General features: G+C 36.9%; 1 protein-coding gene across 2 annotated transcripts in view; it reads right to left on the bottom strand.

The window, feature by feature from the left end:
- WASHC4 (WASH complex subunit 4) overlaps window positions 1-12961 on the bottom strand; it is a 63601-nt gene extending 50640 nt beyond the window's left edge. The window contains exons 1-7 of one of the 2 annotated variants that reach the window (XM_015152660.3): window positions 12831-12961; window positions 9428-9567; window positions 6101-6154; window positions 5943-6008; window positions 4746-4791; window positions 4281-4348; window positions 1463-1545 (exon numbers count right to left, since the gene is read on the bottom strand). In XM_015152660.3, coding sequence (XP_015008146.1) covers window positions 1463-1545; window positions 4281-4348; window positions 4746-4791; window positions 5943-6008; window positions 6101-6154; window positions 9428-9567; window positions 12831-12891 — 518 coding nt within the window. In that variant the 5' untranslated portion in view covers window positions 12892-12961. Of the gene's footprint in view, window positions 1-1462; window positions 1546-4280; window positions 4349-4745; window positions 4792-5942; window positions 6009-6100; window positions 6155-9427; window positions 9568-12830 lie in introns of those variants that run through there. The other variant, XM_077954837.1, reaches the window with a different exon arrangement.
- Between the last annotated feature and the right edge of the window lie 285 nt (window positions 12962-13246).

Below are 13246 nucleotides of genomic sequence, written 5' to 3'. Positions count from 1 at the left end.
TCAATTACCAACTATAATTTTTGTTATTCTATCCAAACTGGCCTTTACGAATCAGTCCTCTCTTCAGTTGGGTTTGTTTGAGTCCTCATCCCTACTGAAAAACAGTGTATACTACTAGAATTATACCAAAGTCAAAAGTCAAAGAAAAATTCACTTCTACCTCTTACTCATTTTGCTCAACAAGTTTTAAACAGTACTTATAATATTAAAGCACATACAGATATTCCACAAGATAGAATGCATATTTTAAATTTAAACACAAAATTCAAATAAATTTCATCCTTCTAGGGCAGGGGTAGGATGAGGGGGAGTCTTCCTAGAACTATCCATCAGGTACTGCAAGGGGTGGGGGAGCTATACTCTCATTCTCTCCTGCCATGAGAGCTTCAGTGAAAAGACAGAACATAAATACCTAACTGAGGTGGAAAATGGGAGAATAAGAAACAGTTAACACTCCAGTATAAAGAGTTACTATGCAGCATGGTACAGTAAGAAAAATGAATGTGCTGGTGACCAAAAGAACAGTGCCAAAATTGCTAGGGACTCTTGCTGTCTCTTCCAGGTCTCAGTTATCTCTTCTCATCATTAATAATCCCTAGACATAGAGCTAAACAAAGTTACTGTATTAATTAAATTGTAAGTATGGAAAAAAATTTTAAGTATAAAGAACCAATCAAATGTGAGATATTATTTTGCAGTAAAGCTACAAGGGCTCTATGAAAATGTGATCATTTTTCTTGATTTAGGGTAATGGTCCAATAGCAGCCAGGCGGTACTACCTCCTCAGTGGCATTAGCACCAATTCCATGAGGCTTCTTCTCCAAGCTCCCAGATTCTGGTAACCTCAATCTTTTCCCTTCTGTTTTCTGGATGGAGAGGTGGCATCTGTTTCCTCTGGATGACTTCACTGTTCTCTTTGTCCTTTCAGCCCTCCGACTCCCGTGTAACCAATTCTCCATATTAAATCCCCTCTTTTTTAATTTAAATAAATTTTACTGTGTATATTTAAGGTATATTTTACTGGGTATATTTAAAATCATTAGAACTACTCACAAAATTTCTTCAATGTAGATTCCCTAGCTCCAACCCTCAAGATTCTGTAGTCTAAGAAAAGTCTCAAGTGACTCCATTAGAGTCAGGCAACCATTCGTGTAAAGAGGAAAGGAATAAAGAGACAGAACACAGAACATGTATTAATTCCATGTTAGCCTTCCTCTATATGGTCAAATTTCTTTAAGATTATTCTGCAGACACTGTCATTCAGACAGATAATGGGTTCATTCACCATGGTGGAAATTGTGTCTTACTAACCTATGCATTATACACATCAAGTACTGTTTGAAATACCATAAGTGTTCAAAGAATGCTGAATGAAAGAAAAACTACTTCAAGTCATTAATTTTAGAAAGAACATTTTCTGCATCTCTATTATAAAAGCAAAAATATTTCTAAAATTCATTACTTGTTACTGATATAGAGGGCAGCCAACTGGTGGACTACGTTCATCACCACTTCATAGCACCTCGTAACAAAACAAGACAGTTCCTGAAATGACAAGGTGGGTATATATTACAAAGTTGTTTTTTAAATCTCACCATTTTTTACTGAAATTTATGGTAACAACTCTAATAAAAACAAAACAGTTTTCCAATAAAGCCTCCAGTTAACCAAAACCCAGACGAGTTCAAGCATCCCTCAAGCAATCAACACTTAACTCACCTCCTGCATTCCAAGGTCATTCCTATCTCTTTATTCCCACTGCATTTCATTCATACTACTATCTCAAGTCTAATATTGTAGTTACTCATATAACTCCTAAATAATAGGTGCTGTCTCATTCCTTCTTTGAATATCCACTGCCTAGCACAGTGACTAACACTCACCTGCTTCTCAATAAATTTCTATCCTATTACATGAATAAACATCTGAGTGAATGAAGGAGCTCAAAAGCCACCAGTATAGAAAGTACAACGATGGCAGGAAGGGGTTTCCAGAAGTCACTGTAAAATAACTTCAAACACTGATCACCTGTAATCGTATGTATAAGCAGGCTTGGCACACAGCAAGTGAAATGTCATATCACTTATCCTAGGGATACGTTTGTCATTAAATAATTAGTTCATATCTAACATACCCTAGACTTTCGAAAATCCATTTCAGAAGCTCTCGACTTTTAAACCTACAGAAACAGTGTGTATCTGAAGTATTTAAAACCTAATTAAAACTATGCTGATCTAAATTTTAAGCTCTATGAGAACAGGAATTTCTGTTGGTGTTGTGCACTGCTATATCACCCGCACCAACAACAGTTTCTAGCATATACTAGGCTCACAAAACATATTTGTTGAATATTTAAAAATGGAATTTTTATGCAGCTGTGAGATCTAAAAATGATGTAAAGCATTTTTAAAAATTCAAACAAATAATGCATTTTATTCTTAAATAGTTTTACATGTCCTATTAAACTTCTAAAACTTTAATAAAAGCAAAGAACAGAAAATGCAGGACAAATAGGAAGAACAAAGTAAAAAGGCAGACACAAGCCCAGATATATATACAGACTATATACGATAGACCTACAAATAGAATAAATTAAGCAATTAAAAAACAGGTATTGTCAGACTGCATTAAAAAAGCAAAATTCAGATATATGTAGTTTTAAATAAACCCAACTAAATTAACATGACACTGAAGGGCTGCCAGAATGGAAAAAGATAAATCAAGAAAACGTTAACTAAAACAGAGCCAGGGCAGCATTATTATTATACTATCAGACAAAATAGACTTGATTAGCATCAGTATAGTAAATTGCTATGTATGTAAAATACATATACATAATCATATACACGTAATCATGAACATAGCTAAGGAAGGTCACAAATGATGATAATAGATTCAATTTACCAGGAATGATTAACAATTCTAAACTTGTACACACTGAATAAAATATCCTAAAAATGAAAAATGCAAAGTTTCCACATTTTCTGGGACCTTACCAACTACATTTTTTAGACACCTTGTTAGAAAAGAAGCCAGCAGCAGCTAGGCAGTGCCACCTTCTCAGAGGCATGGGCATCAGTTTTATGGGGCTTCTTCTCCAAGCTCCCAGATCCTGGCAATCCCAATCTTTTTCCTTTTTGTTCCCTGGATGTAAAGGAGGTATCCATTTCCTTTGGACTACCTCACTATTTTCTTTGTCCTCCAGCAACTGGGTAACCAATTCTCTATATTGAACCCCCTCTTTTCTTATTTAAATAAATTTTATTGTGTATATTTAAGGTATACAACATGTTATGGGATGCATACCGATAATAAAAAGGTTACTATAGTGAAGTGCATGAACAAATCCATCATCTCACATAGCTAACCCATTTTTTTTGTGGCAAAAGCAGCTAAAATCTACTCAGCATGAATGTCACATATGGTACTTTTATTACCTGTAATCCTCATGTTGTACATTAGATCTCTAGACTTATTCATCTTACATATCTGCTACTTTGTATCCTCCAAACTATATCTTTTGAAATACTTTGCATGGAGTTTTCTAGACAGGACCCTGAATAACACATATCATAATATGAACAAAACCCTCTCAATTAGATCAATTAGATAAAAAAAAGTAGTAAAGATATAAAAGATTTGAACAGTATGTTAGCATGCCTAATTTGATGAAATATATCAAATCTTGTACTCAACAACCAGAAGGCAGGTAGGACTATGAGTATTTTTTCTTTAGCTTCAATTTTTGCTTTTTCACATTGTACATGCATTATTTTTATCATAAAGAGAGGAGGAAATAGAAGCTATTTTATTATTTTGATAAGAGTAAACCAAAGGACCTACAATCATTAAAACCTGGCAGCGATGAAAAGCTACCTAAACTGAAACAAGCTGTGAGAAGCATCCAGGGCTACCGCTCTAAACAACTTCATCATTGCTCATGTAACAGCTTAATTCTCTCCTCTCCATTAACAACTTTTCCGGATACAATTTGTCTTTTCCAGTGGGTACAAAGTTTAAATTATTTTAAAAGGCATGGTGGCAAGTTGTCCATAAACGAATATATACAAAGAAACTTATTTTGATAGCTTCTTCCTCTAAAAATATTTGGAAATCTTTTAGGAGTTATGATCTCCTAAACTATAATCCAATGCTAATTAAGTGTCTTATCCTCAGAGTACACATTTTTAGTATTTGAAGGTTTCAGAACTTTTTACATGTTGTGTAATTTACTCAAACTTTTCAAAGTAAAAGCTCAGTAGAAAATAAAAATCAGTTACCTGTAAGAATGAAATAAATCTCCCCATTTGAATTTGGCAATCACCTTCCACCATGCTGGCATTTGTAGCTGTAAAAGGCAACATGGGTAAGTATATTTCATTTTTTAAATTTAAACTCAATCAATACCAAAAAAGGGGGAAAAGCGTTTTTTTTTCCATCAGAACATCTTTTACTAACAGAAAAATGAGACAATCATTAATCAAATAATTAGAAGTATCTGCTTCACTATTTAATGAATTCAAGGAAAATTCTCATCTAGCTATAATACTTCATAAAGTACAAAGATACCACAAATTTGATGCTGCTTCATCAGATTTTTTACCTGTTTACCAAAATACCAACAAAAAATATGACACTATTTTCTCACATTATATAATCATAGTAGTCCTAAAATTGTGTGTTAACTTTTTGTTCATTTCAATATCAAAAAGGCATCACATTACAATTTTGAATTTTAAACTTACCTCCTTCTCCATAAAACAAGAGACCATTGTAAAATTTAGTTTCAGCCTGTTTTTAAGAAAAAATTAAAACAATTTTAAAGGTTGTTTTGTTTCCAAATTCCTATGTTCTCTTAGATCTGTATATTTAGTAATAAACAGAGGGCTACATCGTTTAAATTCAAATTCATTTAAATTCAATTTAAATTCAAATTCATTTAAATTCAAATTCATTTAAATTCAAAACCTGCTTATAAAGCAATTCAATTTATCTTTAGAGTAACAAAAATATTACTGATACTCAAAGCAATATCCTGATTCCTTTAGCCTTTACTTCATCTTACCTGACCACCCTCACTGTCCCACATCCTCCCATTAGTTCATGGGAAATAAAGAGCAACCACATGGTATCAAAAAGCAAGAGAATAAAATACGAAGTCTGACAGCTTCTACCAGACTTTTAATGGTTCTTGGGTAAGGAAACACAAAACTAAATGCGTCTTAAGAAAAAAAAAAAAAATCCGGCCAGGCGCGGTGGCTCAAGCCTGTAATCCCAGCACTTTGGGAGGCCGAGGCGGGTGGATCACGAGGTCAGGAGATCGAGACTATCCTGGCTAACATGGTGAAACCCCGTCTCTACTAAAAATACGAAAAACTAGCCGGGCGTGGTGGCGGGCGCCTGTAGTCCCAGCTACTTGGGAGGCTCCCCGCCTGTAGTCCCAGCTACTTGGGAGGCTGAGGTGGGAGAATGGCGTGAACCCGGGAGGCGGAGCTTGCAGTGAGCCGAGATCACGCCACTGCACTCCAGCCTGGGAGACACAGCGAGACTCCGCCTCAAAAAAAAAAAAAAAAAAGAAAAAAAAAATCCGTTTTCTCTAGATAGCCAGTATATATGGCAGGTAACACAAACTTTGGAGGTTTGTAAACCTAGATTCAAACTGTTGACTACCAGTAAGATGTTATGCAAGTAACCCTCTCTTTAAGCCTCAGTTTCCTCATCAATGTCTCACCTACCTCCTGGGGTTACTATAAGGGTTATAGTGTTAGCCTGGCGTTTTGTACATACTAAGTACTCAATGAATGGTAGTCAGTATTACTATTATGTGAAATAAATAATTCATTCAACATTCAATATTTATTGCACACTGTACATATATAAACACATACTTGCTTCTAAATGATGTGTTTTTAAAGTTTTAAGACAATAATTCAAACAATTACCTCATATTTTAATTTCTTGATTTCACAACAAAGTGCAGCATAAACAGTGATGACTTTGTTTAAGACCTAGTTTCATGAGTAAAAACAAAATAAAAAGTAAATTGTAACAGATAGCTAAAACATTTTTTAAATAATTTTTTAGATTTAGGATTCTGTACCTTGTTTTCAGTCTTTATGAGTTCCAAAAGAGAAGACTGTTCATAAGGCAAAAGCTACAGAAACAAAGGAAAAGAACATTTCTTTTTAATTTGAAAAATAACCGAAATTTTAAATACACAAATTGAGACTAGCTTTATTCCAATGAAATTGTGTTAGATCCTGTACTCAACATTAGCACCATACCAACTACTTCATCCAAAACAATCTCATTAGACAATACATAAGAAATGGCCCAACATGACACAATCATGCTGCGACAACTCTAGTTGTCCTATGGAGCACAAGGTGGCTGCTTATGAGTGTAGTACAAGAAAATGCAAGGTAATAAGGTTAACAGTAATATCATTAAACTCTATTAGTTATGATCATGGGGAAAAACCTCTCATCATTTTTGAATTGTCTATGCAGCCACAAATTTAATAAGATACTGTAACTAAAGCATCAAAATAAATTGAGAATGAAACAAGACAGAAAAAATGTATTTTCTTGTATAAATCCACGCTCAGAAACACTGAAAATATTGTGTGGAGTTCACTCCTAAAGCCCATTCAATTTCCACCTCTTCCTGATCATCGACTATATGTGATCTCTTTATTAAGTGAAATCTTAGATCTCCCTTCCGGTTACATACTAACAATTAACTATTTATGCAAGTAAGTTATTACATACCTTTTCTCATTAGGTTGTAATTTTTGTTTACAGATATTTTATCAGAGTTTGTGGCTTTTCCCAAAATACTAAGAACCTTGTATAGTAAAAACAATAAAACAACTGCCCAATAATAGAACTTAAACAGAGGTTCCAAAGAAAGCAACTAGGGAGATGGAGTCTGTCAGATAATTGTAAAGATTAGAATGCTTCTGTAGGAGAAAGATAAAAACTAAGAGATGATTTCACCCTTTTATAAAATCTGAGAGTTGAGACAAAAAACAGATTTTATAATCCTATCTAGAAGAGGCCCTTAAAGCCCAAGAGCAAGTCTTTAAAAAATCAACAAGTATTACTTAATGGCGAGAAAGCCCAACAGCATCTCTTTAAAAAATCAACAAGTGTTACTTAATGGCAAGTGACAGAGGTATGAAACTTATTACCCTCAGAGATAGTACAGGTAGAGAATGAGCTTCCTCATAGAGTTCCTATAACTTACACATACAAGGATTCTCATAGAAGTGTTGAAGAACAAAAAGAGACAATTACAAATTTGAGGGAAAGATTTTTAAAGTAAGACTAGGTCTATCCAGCCTGCAGGAAAGAAGTCAAAGGAAAGTAATTTCAGTTTACAAATATATAAAGTATTTGTGAGGCAGTTTAGGCTACTGGATAAGGGCACAGGCTCTGGAGCCAAGCTGCCTGATATTCATCATTTAACTAAATGTGTCACTTACTCGACTAAGTTACTTAAGTTTTCTATGCCTGAGTTTTCTCATTTACAAATGGAGATGACATTGTATCTACGTTATAGGACTGTTGTGGGAATTAAAAGTCAATGCTTGTCCTATAATGCAATACTAAAAAGATAACCCAATTTAAAAATGGGCAAAGGATGTGAACACACATTTCTCCAAAGAAAACAGACACATGGCCATATAAGCACATGAAAAGATGTTCAACATTATTAGCCATCAGAAATGCAAATCAAAACCACAATGAGCTATCACATTCACAAGGAAGAATATAATCAAGACAATAAAAGCTGGCAAGGATATAGAAAAATTGGAACCTTCATGCAGTGCTGGTAGTAATGTAAAATGGTATAGCCATATTGGAAACATTCTGGCAGCTCCTCAAAAAGTTAAACATAGTTACCACATAATCCAGGATTTCCACTCCCATATATACATATGTATAAAATATACACATAATGTATATATACATTTTATATATAATGCACATATATATGTCTACATAAAACCATGTACCCAAATGCTCATAGCAGCATTATTCATAATAGCCAAATAGTAGAAAACTCCAACGTCTATCAACTGATGAATGGATAAATAAAATGTGGTTATCCATTCCTTACAATGGAATATTATTCAGCAACAGCAAAAAGAGAAAGTACTAAAAACATGTGACAACATAGATGAGCCTTGAAAACATTAAGTTAAAGAAGCCAGCAACAAAGGAGTACATATTGTATGATTTCATTTATATGAAGTATACAGAGAAGACAAACACATAGAGATAAAAAGCAGATTGGTGGTTGCCTAGGGCAGGTATGCCATGGCATGAACTAGGGGGTTGACTACCAAAGTACACGATTTCTTTTCGGGGGGGAGGTGAGAATGTTCTAACATTGACTGTTGTGATGGTTGCACAATTCTGTGAATATACTAAAAATAATGGAATTATACAATTTAAATGAGTGAATTGTATGATATATGAATTATATCTCAAGAAAGTTGTTATAAAAAGTCAGTGTGCGACTTAGGACAGTGTCTAATACGTAAGTGCTCAATAAAATGTACATTATTATTCAAGTGGTAACAAACTAAAGATAAAAGAAATATTTCAAAATGGAGTGACATATTTTATACATTAAAAAATTACTGGCTGGGCGCGGTGGCTCAAGCCTGTAATCCCAGCACTTTGGGAGGCCGAAACGGGCGGATCACTAGGTCAGGAGATCGAGACCATCCTGGCTAACACGGTGAAACCCCGTCTCTACTAAAAAATACAAAAAACTAGCCAGGAGAGGCGGCGGGCGCCTGCAGTCCCGGCTACTCGGGAGGCTGAGGCAGGAGAATGGCGTAAACCCGGGAGGCGGAGCTTGCAGTGAGCTGAGATCCAGCCACTGCACTCCAGCCCGGGCGACAGAGCCAGACTCCGTCTCAAAAAAAAAAAAAAAAAAAAAAAAAAATTACTCACACATTAACATCTCCAATATAGCATGAGAGAACTTTTCAGAAATGGTGAAAATATTCTGTCTTAATTGGGATATGAGTTACATGTGTTTGGCAAAATTAAGAGTATCGGTGCATTTCACTCTATGTAAAATAGCCTCAATTAAGAAAAACCAAAGGCTGAATATTCTATCCAGCCCTCATCATTATCTTAATAATGAAAATCAAAGGCAAGCTCAAAGACGTGGAGTTTGTGTCATTCTTTGACACTAAAGGCTTTGTGTTTGTGTCATTCTTAAACAAAAAAACACACACACATTTAAAAACCAACTGCACGGCTTAGAGAAAAGGAAATCAACAATTTTCTCCAACTTTCATTTTGTTCTTAGATTTCAAATACTTTTTCCATTTTAAAAAATTATGTTTTCAGGATATACTATGTCCAGAAAATACATACATATATTTTAAAAAATCAAATCAAACCTTTAATGCTATAGGATCAAGATTGAAATCCCAAACATCTCCAATTGAGTCATCCAGAGCATCCTCAATTCTTCTCAGTTGAGATGTATACTCCTCAAGAAATTTCCCATAATTCTTAAGTTGGACTTCGGCATGAATTTCTAAGTTTAAATTTTAAAACAGTATGTGATAAGTACAGGTAATGAATTACAGGACATTTACTTCAAATAACCTCGAAAGTCACGCAAAGCATTGTTAATAATTACTCCGGAATGTCTGGACTTCCTGAAAATAAAGTTTCAAAGTTAAACAATAATTCAGCTTTCAATCTTCTCTATACGTGAAATAACTTTAAAAGCAGTAAATGTTACCATATATAAAGATACTACCTTAAAACCCTAACATATTATGAAAAAGTCACCAGCCCATCTACCCCATAATAGAGGGCTTTGAAACAATTTGAAAAGTGCCCTAAACAACTCAATGTCCTGATTCTTTTAGTCACAAAAAACCCTTCTGCAAAAACAAATATTCATGACCTGAAGCAGGTGAAAAAAAAATTCTGACACAGAAGTAACATTTAAAAATGTAGTTTTTAATTCTATATGCACTAATGTTTAATAATACACCTAAATATTTTTAAATTGAGGTTTTAGATCTGCTTGAGCATATTATTTCCATACTGTCTAAAATTTAACCAAGATATCTGCTAACTTATTTAACTGTCATAATCAAGTTGGAAAAACCAGCAAAGAACACTGCTTAACTGCAGAATACTATGCTGTTCTTCACAGAATTAACACATTCATAGGTAACTTTAAGGAATCACTGGAACAAGCTGGATGTTAAAATATGCCTATTCGTCAAAATGCATGAAAGTATTTCACGTTACACATAAAAATTCATTACTTGTTCCCAAAGGTAACAAATTCAACTCCAACTCAGTTTCTTTTATTGATATAACTTCATTCAACCTTTGTCTTCTAAAAAAGGTAAAAATTTGCTCTCCTCAAATTAGCAATATGAAGCAAGTAAGATAAAGTGTGTTCTGACTCACACTGTATTAAAGTATAAAGACCTAACCCCCATTCTCCCTTATTCTTCAACCACGTAAAGCTCTAAATCCGGTGAATCCATTTAGTTCATTAAAGTTTCTGTCTTATTATAGCATTAATCTAGGCAATTTTGCAAAACAATTAGTCTAGATATGATTCACAGAACAAAAATTAATGAAAACCAAGCACAAGGAGGTGTTCTCTTCCCTACAGCTTACATATAAAACTGCCTAGATTTTCAGAACCCCAAATGGTTGTCTTATTCTCAACTACAGGGGAAATGACCAGTCAAAGCTGCATTTGACCAGCAAATGAGTTCTTAAAGACAATGCTAGACCGGGCATGGTGGCTCACCCTAACACTTTGGGAGGCCAAGGCGGGTGGGTCGCTTGAGCCCAGGAATTCAAGAACAGCCTGGGAAACATGGCGAAACCTTGTCTCTACCCCAATTAAAAAAGAAAAAAACAGCCAGCTACTAGGGAGGCTGAGGTAGGAAGATCACGTGAGCCCAGCAGGTTGAGGCTGCAGTGAGCCATGACGATGCCACTGCACTAGGCTACAGAGTGAGACCTTCTCTTAAAAAAAAAAAAAAAAAAAAAAAAAAAAAAAGACAATGCTAGAAAAACACCACGCCAATAAATAACTCTTTAATATGTTTAGGGATTCACAAACAGGCAACAGAAAACCTAAAATAACATTAAAAGTTCCTTGCTGATAATAAACGGTTGTAAAATTGGTGAAAGTTAAAGTAACAAAACTTAATAACTACCTGGTAATTTTTTAAGAGTAAAAGTTCCAAAAACCTACTTAACATGCTCATCTTTGTCAATAGACTGCATTCCTTGTTTTATCTTTGTATCCCTAATATCTAGCACAGTCACTGGTTGTAGAAAGTATCTGTTGAGTGATTCAGATCATTCTACTCCAGGCTGAACCATTTTCAAACCCAATTAACATAACTCTATTCCAATTTTTTTTGAAGATGCCAGTTCGTCACCTTTGTCCATAAAACTTCATATATGATAAGGTACAGTTCAATTTATAACAATAAATACAGAATCCGCTCCACAAAAAAAAAAAAGATTTTGTCATTACCTGCAAGATTAATTTTTATGCTGCATAGGAGCTAGTATCTTACTGTCACCCAGACTGGAGTGCAATGGCGCGATCTCGGCTCACTGCAACCTCCGCCTCCCGGGTTCAAGTGATTCCGCTGCCTCAGCCTCCCAAGTAGCTGGAATTACAGGCGCCCGCCAGCACGCCCGGCTATTGTATTTTTAGTAGAGACGGGAACCCCGTTAGCCAGGATCGTCTTGAACTCCTGACCTCAAGAATGTTTTGTGAAAAACTGCAACCCATCCTGGTGTAGCTCACTCTCCTCTGAGAGACTTGTAAAACCTAATTCATCTAACTTTGCAGGCATTAGTCTCTCTTTGTAAAATCAAGCAAAATTCATCTGTAATCTTTAAAAGCGACGTTCCACCTTTTGGAAAAACTATGAGAAAAAAAAATCACAAACAGCATGCTCTGGTATCTTAAATCACTTACACAGATTACTATCACCAAAGATAAAAAGCAGATTGCCAACTTGTATTTACTTCAAGCAGAGTTTCACTACAATTAATGTGGCCTCAATATTTTACTGAAAGAAAACAGAATTTATTTCGGGACGGACTTCTAAGTTAAAATCAGACAATTTGATCTTGTGAAACAAAATGTGAAGATTTGCTGTAATTTTTGAAGCCTTTATAGCTGTGATGGAAACTACAGAACATCACTGAAAAATACCACTTAGCATAATATAAAAGGCCTGGAAAAGGATAAAATGATATTCACGTGTTTATTTTCGCGGGGTGAAAAGTTCTTTTTTCGCTCTCTTCTACGGTTATAACAACGCAATGGGAAAGACACCTAAACTTGCAAAAGTTGATTTGGGAGGAAAAGAAGAAAAACAGGAAACCGAAACAGGAACCCAGACATCAGCGTCCTCCAGAGCTGAACGCTGAGAATCTGGCGAAATCCCCAAGAGGCCAGAGACAGAAGCAGCCTGGCCGGGGCCGCTGGGCCTCCCTGGCGCGCCCCGCCCAAGCCCCGGGGCAGCTGAAGGCGGACGCCGTTTCCCGCGGGGCACCGCAGGCTCCCCAAGAGAGCCCCCGCCTCATACACCGAGCCCTGAGCGGGCAGCCTGACCCGTGGTTGGGACCCCAACCCCGAAAGTAACGCTGGAGCGCGTTCCTCGCACACCCCAAGGGCTCTGAAGTGTCCCGCACCAGACGGCTGTGCAGCCGTCCCTCTCGCAGAGCGCTGCCCAGGACAGCGGCGGGCCGGAGGAGCGTCCACCCGCAGCCCTCGCCCTGCCGCTCCCTTACTCTGCGAGCCGTCGTCAACGCGGTCAAACTCCCAGTCCGGGGACAGAGTCTCCACCGCCATCACCCCGGCGCCTCCCACAGACACAGCCCCAAAACGCCCGTGCGGCGACGACGGCCTCACCCCAGCTACTGTCACAGCACGTGACTTCCGGCCCCGGCCCCGCCTCCGCTCGCGAGGGCCGGTCGGGCTCGTTGCCCCTGCGACCGCGGGGGCCGCTGGGAAAGCGAGTCCTCCGCCGTGGCCGAAGGCGGCCGCCATGGCGCCGGCAGTGCCCGCGGGCGTACTACGACCGGGCTTGGGCTTCGCCACCGTTCACTGTGCTTCTCAAGCCACTTCGGCGCTCTAATTTCGCCCTGCTCTCTCTAGACGATTTTTAATACCTGGGAAACTTACTCCTCAGTCTAACCTAAAAAGG

The sequence above is a fragment of the Macaca mulatta genome, chromosome 11 (genome assembly GCF_049350105.2).
Source record: "Macaca mulatta isolate MMU2019108-1 chromosome 11, T2T-MMU8v2.0, whole genome shotgun sequence".
In the NCBI taxonomy this organism is placed as follows: domain Eukaryota; kingdom Metazoa; phylum Chordata; class Mammalia; order Primates; family Cercopithecidae; genus Macaca; species Macaca mulatta.
This window is presented reverse-complemented; position numbering and strand designations above follow the sequence as displayed.